Source organism: Callithrix jacchus, chromosome 3 (assembly GCF_049354715.1).
Source record: "Callithrix jacchus isolate 240 chromosome 3, calJac240_pri, whole genome shotgun sequence".
NCBI lineage: Eukaryota > Metazoa > Chordata > Mammalia > Primates > Cebidae > Callithrix > Callithrix jacchus.
Window position 1 is genome coordinate 2,392,721 of NC_133504.1, and position 17,934 is coordinate 2,410,654.

The 17,934-nt window shown below is 42.5% G+C and overlaps 1 protein-coding gene across 4 annotated transcripts in view; it reads left to right on the forward strand.

Annotated features, from left to right (window-relative positions):
- LOC118152121 (uncharacterized) overlaps nucleotides 1-12,890 on the forward strand; it is a 275,375-nt gene extending 262,485 nt beyond the window's left edge. For 3 of the 4 annotated variants that reach the window (XM_078367789.1, XM_078367792.1, XM_078367791.1), the window contains 2 exons: nucleotides 15-4,713; nucleotides 6,319-12,890. In XM_078367789.1, coding sequence (XP_078223915.1) covers nucleotides 792-1,724 — 933 coding nt within the window. In that variant the 5' untranslated portion in view covers nucleotides 15-791 and the 3' untranslated portion in view covers nucleotides 1,725-4,713; nucleotides 6,319-12,890. The remainder of the gene's footprint in view (nucleotides 1-14; nucleotides 4,714-6,318) is intronic. The other variant, XM_078367790.1, reaches the window with a different exon arrangement.
- Nucleotides 12,891-17,934: the final 5,044 nt, after the last annotated feature.

The following is a 17,934-nucleotide window of genomic DNA, read 5'->3' on the forward strand; positions in this document are numbered from 1 at the left end:
TCTTTTTCTTTCAGATAAAGTTTTAACAGAATGATTTTTATGTCAACACAAATCCCTGTTTCGGACACACCTCTCGCCAAGAGCTGCTCCTCTCTCCCTTCTTCTGCCTATTACACTTTCCCTAACACACCCACATGCGTTTGTGTGCTTCATTTCCTCCGCACAAGAGGGTGAGTGCCTGGTATTACCCCTGGCAATGCTGCATCACACACAGTGTAAATGTATGTTGAATAACCTACATGTCCCTACATATGTTGATGTGTATACACACACACACTCAAATGTGGCCGTAACATGTTAAATCTTAAAAGCATGGTGCTGACTAATGCCACGGTTGAGGAGGGAGAGTGCTTTGAGCATGGGGCTTAGCCAGCTGGGGACCTGCAGCCTGCACTGAGGAACGGGAAGTCCTCACATACCGAAAAGCTTCAGGGAGGACATCCTTAATAAGTCTGGCCAACGTTTTTTGAACACTTTTTTCCCACCAACAATCTCTTTCCAAAGGTTCATATCAGGTAACAAACACAGCACACTCTTGAGAGAATAATGAGGTTTGAACTAAGGGTTAATTTAGGTGAATAGTGGCAACATTTTGGAGATAGTTGCGTTTTTAAGTGTTATAATTTTTGACTTGTTAAATCGGTTTTAATTTTCAGCTGTAGTAAAGAGCCACTGGAGGTTTTCCTGGGGGAGACTGAAGCACACAAATTATTTTTTTAAAAAAGGAATTACATTAGAAGTGGAAGTTACATGGACCGAGTGAGACAAAAACCTTGAGGCAGGGAAGCCAAATGAGAGATGGTGCCTTGTCCTGGGCGAAGGTGTTGGAGATGAGAGATGGTGCCTCGTCCTGGGCGAAGGTGTTGGAGATGAGAGATGGTGCCTCGTCCTGGGCGAAGGTGTTGGAGATGAGAGATGGTGCCTCGTCGTGGGTGAAGGTGTTGAAGATGAGAGATGGTGCCTCATCCTGGGCGAAGGTGTTGGAGATGAGAGATGGTGCCTCGTCGTGGATGAAGGTGTTGGAGATGAGAGATGGTGCCTCATCGTGGGTGAAGGTGTTGGAGATGAGAGATGGTGCCTCGTCGTGGATGAAGGTGTTGGAGATGAGAGATGGTGCCTCGTCCTGGGCGAAGGTGTCGGAGATGAGAGATGGTGCCTCGTCCTGGGCGAAGGTGTTGGAGATGAGAGAAGGTGCCTCGTCCTGGGCGAAGGTGTTGGAGATGAGAGATGGTGCCTCATCGTGGGTGAAGGTGTTGGAGATGAGAGATGGTGCCTCATCGTGGGTGAAGGTGTTGGAGATGAGAGATGGTGCCTCGTCCTGGGCGAAGGTGTCGGAGATGAGAGATGGTGCCTCATCGTGGATGAAGGTGTTGGAGATGAGAGATGGTGCCTCGTCCTGGGCGAAGGTGTCGGAGATGAGAGATGGTGCCTCGTCGTGGATGAAGGTGTTGGAGATGAGAGAAGGTGCCTCGTCCTGGGCGAAGGTGTTGGAGATGAGAGAAGGTGCCTCGTCCTGGGCGAAGGTGTTAGAGATGAGAGAAGGTGCCTCGTCCTGGGCGAAGGTGTTGGAGATGAGAGAAGGTGCCTCGTCCTGGGTGAAGGTGTTGGAGATGAGAGATGGTGCCTCGTCCTGGGTGAAGGTGTCGGAGTGGCGTGTGAGGCACCCCCAGAGGAGGGCTGGGAGCTGCCTGCACACTGGGATTCGGGTGGGAAGAGTCAGATGACACCATGTTTTGTAAGCATATAGTTGACAGAAATAGCACAGTAAAGAAGGAACTTGGGCTTTGAGGAAAATATGTCATCTGTTTTGCGTAGGCAAAGCAGAAAATCAGATGAAAAGCCTATCGCCTTGGTTTAACTTGCTAATAACTCTTATAAAATCTGCCCGTGACAGGGACATAAATGATGAGTAAGACGCACAGTTATTATGGGGTTTCTGGTATCTGTGTTTCTCTTTTCCCTAATAATTCTGAAATATAGAGAGGCTGTGTTCAGATTTTCAAAGAAGCATTAATTCTCTCAGGTCATTCTTTACAATCTGCAGCCATATTTTTGCACTTAAGCAAAGAATTTCCTTCTGGCTGGATTTTCCCTCCCTCCCTCCTTTCCTGCCTCCCTCCCTCTCTCCCTTTCCTCTTTTCTCTTTTTTCTTTCTCCTTCATTTCATCTTTCTCTTTCTCCCTTCTTTTCTTTTCGTCTTTTTTTGTTTCTGTTTCCCTCTTCCCTCCCTTTCTTTCCCCTTTCCTCCCTTCCTTCCCTTCCTTCCTTCCCTTCCTTCCTTCCTTCCCTTCTTTCCTCCCTTTCCCCCTCCCTCCCTCCCTCCTTCCCTTCCTTCCTCCTTCCTTCTTTCTTTCCTTCCTTCCTTCCTCCCTCCCATCCCTCCCTCCCTTCTTTTTTCTCTTTCTTCTTTACAATACATTCTACTCTGGTTTACAGGCCCTAAGAGTTAATAGTATTTAAAAGTCGACACCCGCATTTAGTCAAAATAAGGGTTGGGAACAGTTTAGTTTCTAACACGGTTTTCCCCCTTGTTTGCACTGGCAGTAATGGTTGAGAAATTCTCATCGTTTTTAAACTAATGAAATAGCTCTTTATGGTTTTAGAGGAGATGCCCTACAGGATTTGCATCGAATGAACTGTGACTCGTGAAGGTTTACTGTGATTCTGGAGGTGCTGTATCAATGCCAGAGCCTTGGGACAAGACCACGTAGCATGTAAGGTGGTGAGGAGCTCCTTCGCTATTCCTGCATGCCAAGGCTCATGGCTGACTGTTACTTCATATTTAAAGATAGAATGTTTTGGTTTATTTACTAGAGTAAAAGATCAAGCAACAGAAATGTGAAGGGGGCTGGCTGTTACTGCTTCCACCCTCTACCACAGACTTCTTAATAAGACAGGAAAATAATAAAGTAAAAAGAATTTCAGGTTAACAAAAAATGTCAGAAATTCCTACTATTGGGAAGGGAATTTCTACTTCTGTGTCCTGGAAACATAACAAAGGCAAAAAAGATGACTATACGATGTTCAAGTTCTACATTTTTCCAACTTCATAGTGAAGTGGTGTCATCGTCTGGTGTAAATCCCCATAGTTCGATGTCTCACACCAGGAAAGTTAAGGACACAGATGCACATGGAGGAGTTTAGGAGTGAGATTTACTAAGCAGAGTGAGAAAGAGAAGAGAGGGGCTTCTGGAAGGGAAAGGCCGGCCAGTGGCAGAGTGCCCCAGGCTTTGTACACAGTTTCAGGGGCGGTGTCTGGTTTACAAAGGGCCCGCAGATTTAGATCAGGTGTGAGGTTTACACAGCATGCAGAGGAGTCTGGCCACGCCACGCTACTATTCTTATGCAAATGGACTTTCCAAGTGATTGGTGCCATCTTGTCTGCTCCTTACTGCACATGTGGCTGGCAAAGGGAAGGGGAGATGGGCCGGGTAGCTTCTTCCTGCTGTTGTCCACCTGTGCGAGCTTCCGGCCGCTTTGTCTGTGTCTGCAGCTCATTCTTAGAAAGTGACTTTGGGACTTTTCATTAAAACAGAAAATCTTTACCGAGGACTTCCGTACCTTCACTATCTGCTTAAGTAATTTCTTTTTAATTCCTATATCCACAGCAGGACTAAACAATGAATTGTAGTATCTTAAAGTCACGGTTGATTAAGTATGATTCAGAAAGGCGACTCGGTTCTGGATAGAGTACCCCAAAACAGGTGACCTTGGCATCTGAGGAAGCGGCAGATGCAGAAAGGTCACTCTCACCTTCCTCTTGCTCCATCTCCCATGAAACAGGCCATAAAATAACTCTCTGACCTTCCTCTAAAGCAGATCATAAGACCTTCACTTCAGGGCTACCCTCCCTATACCCTAGGAAAGGAACATCTTCGTCCTTCAAGACACAGAGATTCCAAGAGGAATCTGAAGAAACAGGCCTTGCTCAATTTCTCCCCATTTATTACTATTGTATCAAGGCTTTCGGTCTCCAGTCATATGTCCCTGCTACACCCTTCATTACCAACTTTAGCATAAAAATGCACAGGGTTTCCTGTTCGGTCTTCACTTGCAAAGTCTTCACATCATGTAAAACTTGCAATAAATGAATGTGTATGCCTTTCTCTTGTTAATCTGTCTTTTGTTGTAGGAATCTAAGTTATGAACCTGACAACAAGAGGGGAAAACAATCTCTAATCATACTTCACGATCACCGCGATCATGACGCAGAATGTGTCCCTCACCCCAATTCTCCGTGCCTCGTGGCAGGGGGTCCTCTCCCCCGAGACCCAGCGCTCGCAGCCACCCATCTGCTTCCTGCTCCTAGCGTGGCCCTCTCTAGAAAGGCATCTGAATGGAATCATACAGTCTGGGCCTGGATTCTGTCACTTGACTAATATTTTTTATTTTCCTTCATTGTTGGCTGTATCGGCCGTTGTTTCCTTTTCACGGCTTAGTAAAATTCAGATGTATAAATGTACCACGATTGACTTACCCACTGATGGAAATTTTGATTTTTTTCTTCTTTCCCTCCAGTTTTGGGCTACTGAGAATAAAGCTGCCGGAATATCTGCCTGCACATATTTGTGCAAACACACATTTTCATTTCTCTTGGGCAACTATCCAGGAGTGTGACTGCTAAGTCTTGCGGGAAATATTTGTGAAACCTTCTTGCAGTCCTACAAGCAATTTATGAGAATTCCAGTTACTCCTCATCCTCAGCATCATTCGGTATTTTCCACGTATTGTAAATTTAATCAATATTCTATACACCGTTTCAAATATTATATATAGCTTTGTTGGGTCCGTCCAGCTGCAGAGAGCTATTATTATGGCCAATCCAGCTCCTCTAGCTCAATTTTCATTATAGTTCTGAGGACAGGTTAGTGTTTGGCAAATCATTATTTGCTTCTGCTTAGAGCAAAGGCATTAGTTACAGCTTCTATTAGAACTTTTTTCCTTTTATTAAACCAATATTGATTGACTGCCTAGACTATGACAGCTATAAATAACCCTGATTCCTGCGTACCGGGAATTCATGCTCCTGTGGGAGAGATGGACCAATAATCACAACTGCAAGAGAATGTGGTTCTTGTTGAACCTCAGAGGAGTGGCTGATCCGTTCAGCGTGAGGCCTGAGGTGTTAGCTGTATTCCCCATATCTGAAGGCAGAAGTGACTCTGGAATGGCAGGGGAATTATTGAAGCTCATGTATGTGGTTACGAGGTTTTTTTCCCGACACCAAAGATGTGGGACGTTTTTCGGCACCGATCCTCCAATTCCCCACCAACTGAGTGTTCAATAATTCACTCCATTCTGACACTTGGTTCCACAAGACTGCCTCCCTCCACCTCAGATGGCAGCACAAACGGGTTGCCCAGGCTACCCACATTTTTGCCTGGCTGACAACAAATTTGGAGGTTCCCTTGACATCTCCTCGTGCGGGTTTCAAAGCTCACTAGAATGACTCCTAGAACTCAGAGAAAGTATTACTTACTAGTATTGGTTTACTCTGAAAGATGTGGCTCAGGAAGAGCCACATGCAAGAGATGCACAGGCAGGGACTCAGGGTGTGTGCGTGCCTGGAGCTGCCACACGCTCCCTGGGTTCCTGCCTGCCTAGCACCTTGAGGGCTTCCTCATCCGACAGGTTCTCAAGGCCCCATCGTTTATGGGTTTTAATGGAGGTTTCATTACACAGCATAATTGATCAAAGCATTGACCATTGGTGATTGAACTCAATCTGCAGCCCCTCTTCCCTTTTCAGAGGCAGGGGAAGCTATAGACAGCTGAAAATGTCAACCTTCTAGGGGCCCAGCAAGAGTCACCTTCTTAACTTAGACTCAGTAGTGTTGAAAGAGGCTTATCATGAGCAACAGAAGACACTCCTATCACTTCAGAAATCCCAGGGCTTCCGGAGCTCTACGCCAGGAACCAGTGTCAGTGACCAAATGTATTTTCTATAACACCACAGAAGTCTAGCTTACTGACAAGAAAAAAGAATCACTCATGACGTTTGTTAAAATGATAAAACAGAGTTCATTCAGGGGGCCTACCTTGATAAGCAAAGAGATCACTGCCATGGGCTTTCACGGTGGGGGAGAGAAACTGGGCTCAGCTGCAAACACATCACGGGCAAGTGGGGTTGCAGTTAGCAGAGGTTGCATCTCTGCAATCCAGCCCAAGCTGGACAGAGCAAGACTCCGTCTCAAAAACAACATCAACAACAATAAGCTATAAAGGAACTTTCTGATCTTCCCCAGAATTAGGTCTTAAGATCTGCATGTGACAGGTGCCCACCTGATACCCGGAAGTAACGAATGTCCTTGTCTCTCAGCACATGAGGACGCCGGGAAGCATCTGAGAATACTAACAGGCCTGGTGAGAAAACCGTTGCCTCTGCTGCTGTTAGGTCCTTCCTCCTTGGTCCAGTCATACTTCTCCAGGGCCATCAGCTTCCTGAATCCAGCATCAGATGCACAGATCACGCTGTTCCTCCTGTCACCTGAGACCTGCTTTGGTAAATGTGCAGCTTTCTGCTTGCTAATCTGTCTCTTGTTACATGGGCTCCAGCCACGAACCTAGTGATGGGTACGAAAGGAAGTCTTTCCTCCCCCGTCCAAGTCACTGTGATACGTGTGATGAGGGGTCTGCATAGAGACCCCACTAAATCCCATCTCTTCACAGAGACACAAAACCTTTACTTCGAGCCAACAAAATATCCCTAAACCTACTCCTCACTTGGAAAGACAAAAGCTATTACGATGTGGGCAAAACTAAGCTCAGCAAGAAAATGCTGTTAGTGCCTCTAGTTTTTCTTTCTCCGTGAAAAATGCAATATGGTTAAATCCTTTCCCCGCATAATCTCTTTTTGATATAATATTTTGTCTTCAGCCACATTGGACTTCAAGATCTGAACATAAAGTTGAAAACCTTGAGAGAGTTACTTGTAATCTTCTAGGGTCGATAGAAAGCCTTTCCATGGGCTTTTCTGAGGATAAACATCCAACCCCTGTGGTACAGTCTGAAGTCTTTTCTGCCTCCATAAAGGTTTAGAAAAAGCTCAGATTCTTCCACAAATGAGCTAATTGAAAGCCACACACACAAACACCCATCACAATTGTTTTGACAGTGAATAAAAATTACTGATAATGTGGAAATATATTTTCTTTTTGACTCTGAAAACAAATGTTTCTCTTTTACAGGTTTCCTGTTAAGTTTATGTGAACAACAGAAGGTTACACACACACACACACAAACACACACACGTATGCACACATATACACATGTATATACACACATACACACAAGTATATACACATGCACATACACACACATACACACACAAACACACACATATGCACACATACACACATGTATATACACATACACACAAGTATATACACACGCACTTACACACACATACACAAACACACACACGTATGCACACATATACACATGTATATACACATACACACAAGTATATGCACACGCACATACACGCACACACACACATATGCACACATATACACACATACACACAAGTATATACACACACATACACACACAAACACACACACGTATGCACACATACACACACATATATACACACATACACACAAGTATATACACATGCACATACACACACACACACTTGACTGGGATTCTGAAAACCAAATTATCATTGTTATTCTTATGGCCTGTTTCTACTTTCACTGTTTTTGTTGAGATGAGGCAGGCGCTGGATGGGAGTTGAATGTGGTGTAGGACAGGATGTCAATTTTAGAACTCTCTTGGGCTTTATGCAAATTTTCAGCCAACTGGAAACTTCTTGAGGAAAAACAAAGAGGAAAAGGTGCTGTTAGACCTTCAACTGTAAGTCAGTTTCACAAAATTATTTTTTAATTTTTTGCTTAAAATATGGCTCCATTTTTTAGTATATTATTTTGGCTCACCTGCTTCTCTATGTATGTTAATAAATAGAACACACTGTTTGCCTTTGGCACAGTGTTGTTTGTCTCAGTGCATGTTGTTAGGGTGGCCACAAGGTGACCGGATTAGGAGGTGATGGTCCTTGGAAGCCCATCTGCCATCTAAGCCCTGTTAGCATTTTCCTTTACTAATGCTGGGGATACTTCAGAAGAGGCACAGCAAACATGAACGTTTTATTACAAAGTTGCCAGTCTTGCTGGGCGCGGTGGCTCACGCCTGTAATCCCAGCACTTTGGGAGGCCGAGGCGGGTGAATCACAACGTCAAGAGATCGAGACCATCCTGGTCAACATGGTGAAACCCCGTCTCTACTAAAAATACAAAAAAAAATTAGCTAGGCACGGTGGCGCGTGCCTGTAATCCCAGCTACTCAGGAGGCTGAGGCAGGAGAATTGCCTGAACCCAGGAGGCGGAGGTTGCAGTGAGCCGAGATCTCGCCATTGCACTCTGGCCTGGGTAACAAAGGCAAAACTCCGTCTCAAAAAAAAAACAAAGTTGCCAGTATTTGTCCTTAGAACAGGTCCATTGATAAAGGCGCTGCAGGGTTTGAAAGGTTCCCACTGCGACGTCACGGCAACATTACTGAAATTCTTACCTCTCCAAGTGGGGTGAGGGAGGGTAGAGGGTGGGGGTGTCCCTGCCAGAACTCACTGCTTAATAATCTTCTTTTAGTAGCAGCACAGGGTCACGTTCCTATGATCAAATACTATTCCAAGTGAATATGAAATGAATTCATAACCACAGAATATTAAAGACCCTATCCAATAAAAGAGCAGATTAAATGTCAGATCTTCATTAGGGCTTCTTTAATCCAAGTTCTTTTTGTGGTTTTGTGACAAATCCTTTCATTCTGGCACTTGAACCTAAGACTCTTAGGTCTATTCTCATTTGAAACAAAGGGGGATTTAATTATTTTTAAAGTAGAATTTATGGTCTGGTGGGTAAGACTCATAAGTGGAATCTGGAAAGCCTTTAATTTTAATGTTGGAATGATTGACGTCTCTGATCTTACAGAGCTGTAAAGCCCAGTGACTTGGTTTCCATATAGGTTAAAAACAGAATCCCATAAAATGGGTAAATATTTGTAATGGTGTAGATTGGTAACATTTATCAGGTGACATCAGGATTCTTAATAGTCTGGAGTGGGTTCGTGTAATTCTGAAAAAAATATAGTCACTAATTCTAAGCAAGTTACTCCATCAATTACAATTGATTTAATTAGTTAATATTTGAGAAATATTTTAGAGATGGAAGGCATAGTGGGATATAATTATATCCGGGCCTGCAACAAACCAGACTTTGGTAGTATTCTCGTTTTTCAGATGAGAAGTATATTGCATGGACAGGAAACCCCAACAGGAGAGAGCTTCCAGAATGCCCATCCCAGGTGACTTCCAGGGAACCCTAAAGTGTCAGATCCAAAAGCAGCACGACTCTGCCACAAAAGAGTTGATTCAGTAGACGAATGAAACTAGCCTGCAAAACTTAGAAACAACTTTCATTTTATTTTATTTATTCCAAATAATTTATAATTTATTATTTCCAAGTGCATTTATGGTCCTGGTTATTGGCATGCAAAATAAAAATGGAAAAACTAAATTTAGCTACCAGAAACCAAATCTATGTGTTCATATTTCAGAAAATTGTACTCTTTCAAAGCTCAAGTCAGGTGTTCGTCGTATTTGAAGAGTTTCTGTGTGAGAGATTATAGCATTTAGACCCTCATGGTGGGTTCAGCTATGAAAGAAATGGTCTCATACATAACTCCATTTTGGTTTATTAATTTGCAGACCAAAGAGTTTCAATTGTAATTCTTTGTAGCCAGAATACTTACGGTACAGTAATTAGTACTGCTATTAAGGACGACTTAAGACAAAACAGTACTGTGATGGATTCTAGATGACGAGATCAAAGATTCACGTTCACCTGACTGTACTGATTACATTTTAACTACTGATTCTTGTGACACAGGTTTTGGTGGTTTCAAAGATCACTTGAAATAAAGTAAGTTGTTAATATTCAAAAAGCAGCCGGGCGCGGTGGCTCAAGCCTGTAATCCCAGCACTTTGGGAGGCCGAGGCGGGTGGATCACGAGGTTAAGAGATCGAGACCATCCAGGTCAACATGGTGAAACTCCGTCTCTACTAAAGATACAAAAAATTAGCTGCGCATGGTGGCGCGTGCCTGTAATCCCAGCTACTCGGAAGGCCGAGGCAGGAGAATTGCCTGAACCCAGGAGGCGGAGGTTGCAGTGAGCCGAGATCGCACCATTGCACTCCAGCCTGGGTAACAAGAGCGAAACTCCATCTCAAAAAAAAAAAAAAAAAAAATACTCAAAAAGATAATAAAATATAAAATATCACAAAACGAGTATCATGTAAGACCCTAAAATAGAAAACAGTAATTAAGTGGGACCCGTGTATATTTGCATTAAGTCATTAAACTAAATCTATTCCTTTTTTGTTAGGATACGACTCTCATACGTCAGATATAGCAAATACAGCCCCCGTGAAACCTTCAATGTCTTTCTGTGTAAACTTGTAGAAATACGGGCTGGTGTATATCACGTTTGCAGAGGTTTTGGTTCACTTCAACAGCTGTATTCTGGATGTGTTGATGAATCGATATTAGCCTTGGAGAGAATCTAGTAGTATGACAAGCGGTTAAGTGATTCGTCATCTTCCATTTTATGTATATATTTTTATCAATGCCTTCGTTATTGAAAGTACTCAACGAATATGTGTTGAGAAAGAAAGTGACCAATTTATATAAAGCATGGACAGTGTGCTTAGCGGGTAACGACAGTTGAAGAGGCAGATATTCAGAATGAGGTTTTTAGGTTACATTAGAGGGTGAGACCAACCAGGTAGAGCTTTACAGGGGTTGAAGCAAAGTTATGGCTGTAGTTAAAAGAACTATCTATGTGAGTATCAGGCAGTTACTGATATTGATGTAAATATCCTGACATCAGTTCCTGTGGGCAAGGCCAGGGGACGGAGGTAGGATGTGAGTCAGCTGCTACAATTATTCACCTGCAGGGACTGTGGGTTACTTGCATTCTAATCCTCAGGAATTAGCCTGGCATCTGGGCATGAAGGGCACTCATCAAAGGTTTGTTTAATGTGGCAGATTGTGTTTTTTAACCATGTGTGATCACAATTTCTTCCACAGGCTCTTCTATACCTGACCCCTGTCAAGCAATGGAGTCCACTTCTCCTCCTCCTTAATAGGGGCAAGTGTAATAACTTCTTTGACCAATGAAATGCAGCCAAAATATTACTGTGCTGGTTCTGGATGTAGCCCTTAAATACTCCCAAAGCTCCTGTTTCCTGCTTTTTAGAAGTCAGCTGCCATTTTAGAAGTGTGACTACTTTGGGATTCTCAAGCTATTAAAAGTCCAAGCCATGGATCACCTGGGGTCAGGAGTTTGAGACCAGCCTGACCAACACAGTGAAACCCCATCTCTACAAAAATTAAAAATTAGCCGGGCATGATGTTGGCAGCCTGTAATCCCAGCTACTTGGGAGGCTGAGGCAGAAGACTTGCTTAAACCTGGAGGCGGAGGCTGCATTGAGCCGAGATTGTGTCACTGCACTCCAGCCTGGGTGACAGAATGAGACTCCATCAAAAAATAAAAAGGCCCAGCTAAGTGGCAGTTTCCTTAGAGTTGGAGAGGAGCACATGTGGAGGCCAGTCGGGGGAAGGGTCATGGAGGGGAGTGAAGACCCCAGGCTGGAGATGCGTCCACGTGGCTTCCGGATGACTCCAGCCCCACTGCTGTCTAACTACCTGGGAGATTCTAATCATCAACTATAAGGCCAGTCAAACCAGAGAACGATGAAATAAACTAATGAGCTGCTGGTTTAAGTCATTAACTTTGAGAGTGACTTTAATGTAGAAACAGATGTCACTGAATGACTGAAAGAACTGTAATTGGATTCTAGAGGAGTATTGGTGTGGATGGCATCCATATGCAATTTCTATTTCTGGGAAGGGGAAGAAAAATGGGAAAGAAAATATGCCAATTTCATTAAAATGTAAAGTACCTTTCAGTCCATTTTTTGTTGCTATCACGGAATACCACAGGCTGGGTAATTTATAATGAACAAAAATTTATTAACTCACATTTCTGGGGGCTGGAAAGTCTAAAATTGAGGGGCCGCCATGTGACAAAGGCCTCCTTGCTGTATTATAACATGGAGAAGAAGTCCCAGGAGGAGCAAAGAGAGGGAGGAAGACAGAGACCTTCCGCAATAAGAGCAGCAGCTCATGCATGAAGGCAGCGCCCTCAGGACCGAAGCACCTCTTAAAGGTACCACCTCCCAGTATCATCACAATGACAATTAAGTTTCAACTTGAGTTTTGGAAGGGACGAGCATTGAAACGAAAGCAGCTTTTACATAGAAGACTGAGTAAGCTGAGTTCGCTGTACCCCACAGGCAGAACTGAGGGCAGGAGTGAAATCTACTAGGAAGCCCCTGCCCTTTAAAATTAAAATGTTGGTGGGAGTGTAAATTAGTTCAACCATTGTGGAAGACAGTGTGGCGATTCCTCAAGGCCTTAGAAATAGAAATTCCATTTGACCCAGCAATCCCATTACTGGGTATATATCCAAAGGACTATAAATCGTTCTATAAGGACACATGTGCACGAATGTTCATTGCAGCACTGTTTACAATAGCAAAGACCTGGAATCAACCCAAATGCCCATTGATGATAGACTGGATTGGAAAAATGTGGCACATATACACCATGGAATTTTATGCAGCAATCAGAAATGATGAGTTCGTGTCGTTTGTAGGGACATGGATGGATCTGGAGAACATCATTCTCAGCAAACTGACACAAGAACAGAAAATGAAACACCGCATATTCTCACTCATAGGCGGGTGATGAAAAATGAGAACACATGGACACAGGGAGGGGAGTACTACACACTGGGGTCTATTGGGGGGAAAAGGGGAAGGCCAGTGGGAGGGGGAGGTGGGGAGGGATAGCCTGGGGAGAAATGCCAAATGTGGGTGAAGGGGAGAAAGGAAGCAAAACACACTGCCATGTGTGTACCTACGCAACTGTCTTGCATGTTCTGCTCATGTACCCCAAAACCTAAAATGCAGTAAAAAATTAAAAAAAAAATTAAAATGTTGCAACATTGTAATGACTGGTGCTATCATGGTTGACTCTAGAAAGAGTGTGTTTACATTTGAGTTTCAAAGGGTGTTGATTTTACCCCACAATGTTAGAGTATTGTCATTTAGACATGATCTATTACACATACACTTCAACTATAAAGACGTTACATGGAAACTCATGGAAACTACATTTCTGTTTATTAACTTAGGAGAAGCCTAATACTTACATATCTTGGTGAATTAAAGAATTAAGTCAATTATCTACAAAATCTAGACTTTTCTATGCTTTTATTTATATTATGACAGAAAATGTAGTATAGAATAATTGTTTACAAATGTCACACATGAAATCACCCAGGAAGCTTCTTTAAAAAAATCCTAATGTCCAGGCTATTCTCTATAATAATAAAGTCAAAAACTTAAAAAACAAATCGTAAAAAATAAAAATCCAGAAAGAGTATTGTTGAAAATAATCCACAAGCCTATAGAGAAGGTCTGGAAGGCAACAAGTATGGTAACGCTACAGAAACTCACTCATGAAAACAAGACCCCAGAAACTGGTAGTCTCTCTGTTCTAAGGTCTAAGTGATTTAGAGGGACTAGAGTGTTTTGGTAACAAGAAACTAGTGGAGGCCACAGCTACAAGTGGGACCCAATGCCTGGGTGTTTATTCATTTTACCTCTGTGTTATTATCCACATCTGCAAATGAAGGTGATTGGTGTTACCACTTGAGAGACCACGAGGGCCAATGCTTCAGTGTTTTTGATATTCTTTGAACCACTGCATGTAGGCAAGTCCTACAGGTTTTATAATACTTTAAGACCTACAACACTTTCTTGGTTATAAATGAACATGCTAGAAGAGTTATTTATTTGAGACAAGTTTAATAGCTGAACATTATAAAAAAAAGGGTAGTGTTTTATATGTAATATTGCCTTGGCATTGATTCTCTGTTCAATATTTTGAAGAGTAAAATATGGTAATTCATGTTGCAAATTAAGAGAAGCTAAACCCAATTTAAATGACAAGGTAATTTAAAAATGACTTATTTCAGTAATAAAACAAATTTCGTTCGTCTCTTCTGTAGCTTAGTCTTCTCTGAGAACTCATCTATTTTACTTTACTGCACCAACTGGATGAGCTATTGATGAAGAAATTGGAAAAGTTTTTTGAAATGTTCCAACTTTTATGTGTCTTCAGTCAAGACTCAGCTTTCAGGGCTGGGCACGGTGGCTCACGCCTGTAATCCCAGCACTTTGGGAGGCCGAGGCGGGTGGATCACGAGGTCAAGAGATCGAGACCATCCTGGTCAACATCATGAAACCCCGTCTCTACTAAAAATACAAAAATTAGCTGGGCATGGTGGTGCGTGCCTGTAATCCCAGCTACTCATGAGGCTGAGGCAGGAGAATTGCCTGAACCCAGGAGGCAGAGGTTGTGGTGAGCTGAGATCATGCCATTGCACTTCAGCCTGGGTGACAAGAGCGAAACTCCGTCTCAAAAAAAAAAAAAAAAAGTCAGCTTTCATTGTCGTCCCATAATTACGGGACACTTCAAATGTCAGAACTAGATGGATTCTCTTGTGGATGGAGGAACTATCCCAAGATTGGCTTTGATTGCGATGTTTACGCTCTTCTTCATTTCATCGAATGCCATCATCAGCTTAAATTGTGTTTGTTGGAGCCAATGGATACAGTTAAACGACTCTAGTATTGATAGAATATTGACAAGAATAATAGCTATTAGCCCAGATAGCTTCAGAAGAACGAATCATTTGCCCACAGACAACAGATAAGTAGCCTGCAGTGCTCCTTGAGTGGGAGCTGTGTGTTAATGCTTTCCCAAAGTTTGGTTTGGAAACTCTGCTCTTTAATTGGTTGCTGTGTCAATACTCTAATACTGTCTACTGGATTAGCACCCGTACGTGTCATTAGTTTACTAAGGTAACATCATTACCATGCAATAACAGGATTTATAATTTTTTAAAACAGTCCTTTTAAAAGACATGGAATTAACATTGAATGCATTTCCTAAAAGTGTGATGAAGACTTTAATGTGTCACATTCTGTAAGTCTGAACGTTTCTAGAACAGGGTAGAAATCGCTGATATTTACTCTTTGTTGCCCATTCAGCTCTATGTTCTGTTACACGTTTCTATCATTTGATATTTTTAACATCTTATTGCCCTTAACTGCTGACGTGCCCTGCGCCCAGTGCCTAGAGTCCCACCTGCCCATCTACCATGTAAACGGACAATATTTGTGTTTGTTGAATGAATAAAAAAAAGATGCAATGGTTAGGCAATCACATTAAAACATCTATAGTAAGTTTGAACTTAAGCAAAAGGCTGGGCAGAAACTGTAGGACCGAAATTTGGTATGACATACAGAAAACTAGTAAATGTTTTGTTTTTAATAAGCTCCCAGGCATGAACAACACTATGCATCTGTTAAATCAAGTTTAGCTTAACTGCCCCCTCACATGTTTTCTGTTTAGCATAACGGTTTCTTTGTACATAGTGAATTGAACTATAATCTACAGGAGGTATAAACAGACTATATCCTACTCTTGTACCAATCGCCCAGCTTTGGTGAATCCAAGGGGGCCAGCTGTTCAAACCACATTCAGGTAAGGCAAACACTGAGCTGTAAGCAATCCAGCTGCTTCTGTGCCTCATTTCCATTTTCAGTATGTCACTTCCCTTTCTCTGTCCATCAGTCTGCTATGGTGTGGCCGTGCGGGAGTCTCGCTCATCCTGCTCTGGCTTGGAGGGCTGCCTGATTGGCAAATCGGTCCTGACTCAGTTAAATTCTGTTGAATTTGATTTGGTTAAGATTTTTATTTTAACACATTACAGATGCGAAGATAAACAATGATAAGAGTATGTCAAAACCCTTCTGGGGAGCACTGAACGCCTCTTGCTGTGATTCTACGATGTAGTTCAAACACCACATTTTGTTGGCAACTTCCTGAGTGATATTGGAAGCACAGATATACTGCATTTCTGGGCAAACAACCATGACATGCCCTGTATATTTGGAATGAATGCTATTAAGATTACCCGTCTCTCTCTCTAGTGGGGCAGGCAGCCATGTATGTCGTCTCTTGTGCTTTATCACCGGGAATGACTGGGCACGGGGCAGCAATGTTGACGGGCATTGATCTGTTTCAGAAATGAATTAACTCAGCGTTGCAAGGACCGAGGAATGACTTCAGGCATTCCCTTTTAAAAAGATGCTATCTCATTTTCTTAGTAAAGAGATGAGAAAAAGGTGGAAATTGAGAGAAGCAAGGTAAAAACTTAAATAATGTGAAGTAAGTCTGAAGGAGATTTTTTCCCCTCCTATAATCTATTTACTAGCTGATAATCCTTCAGTGAAAGATTATGTTTTCCAACCAGCGAGGGTTAGGACAAATATATGGATTGTTGATTTGGAAGACTAAAAAATTATCCCTGCCATAATTTTTTTTCATTTTACATCCTCCCTAAAATAACTCAGAAAAATATTACTTTTATAAAATACTGCAGTGAACACAGCCCTGGAATTCCGGTATTATAACAACTTTCAGATGGAGGCATAAAGTAATATTCCAAAATCTTAGAAACCATCAGTATGAGTAAAAATCTGACTTTGAATATTGGACTGCAGCGTTATTACTTCCTCTCGGTGGTGTGTTTCCAATTTTAGGGACGGGGGAGGGGGCGGACAAACTGCTCACACACACACCTTCTCCCAATATCGACCCCATTCGTCTTGATGGATCTAACGGTTTTACTTTCAAGCTTAATGCCCTGAGATTTTTAATAATCTTGATTTCTATCAGAAACACCCCCACCATCAAAACTATGTCTTATGAACTAATTTCTTTTGATTTGTAGAGTGACAGGGCAAATAATGTTAAATTTATCATGTGTTGCATGACACCTTCATTAGGCCAATTACAGAGAATGGTTTTAGTGGGCAATGCGTGGGCAGTCGTGGTCCTGCAGAGTTTCCCACGGGCGCTGCTGGGCCAGAGTGTGGGTGACAGAACAAAAAGGTTCTGTCCAAATTTCTTGGCAGGCCCCATCAGGCAGGCTGCAGGAGAAGAGAAGATGATGGATGCTTCGATAGATTATTAAGAGGCTATTTCAACATTAAAAATATGGGGCAATTATATGAATACTACGTGCTACCAAAAGTAATATATAATAAAAATATTCTGAGAGAGAAAAACACATTCCAATGCAAATGAAGAGAACCCAAATGAGAAAATAATGAGCGAAATAGCAAAGGTAAAACTTGGGTATGTCTGTGTGACAATAAATCTCTCTTCTCCATTTGAAAAACAACTAAATGTCTCTGCGTGTTACATTATGTTCGATTTAAAAATTCTTAGAGAATGATGAGTTTTTAAAAACAAAGTCGTAGACACATCCCAGGTAATAATTTACTATTAACTATGTTGTGTTTGGTATAGAGTGCTATATTCAGGAAGTGCCTTTTGGATTTTGGTTAGCAAGAAAATTTCAACAAGCCTGCTGCAGAGACAAACTTCTAAGACAAAGACTTTTTTGAAATAGAAAGTTGGAGTTTCGGCCAGACACAGTGGTTCACGCCTGTAATCCCAGCACTTTTGGAGGCCAAGGCGGGTGGATCACAAGGTCAGGAGTTCAAGACCATCCTGGTCAGCATGGTGAAACCCCGTCTCTACTAAAAATACAAAAAATTAGCTGGGCATGGTGGTGCATGCCTGTAATCCCGGCTACTCAGGAGGCTGAGGCAGGAGAATTGCCTGAACCCAGGAGGCAGAGGTTGCTGTGAGCCGAGATTGCGCCATTGCACTCC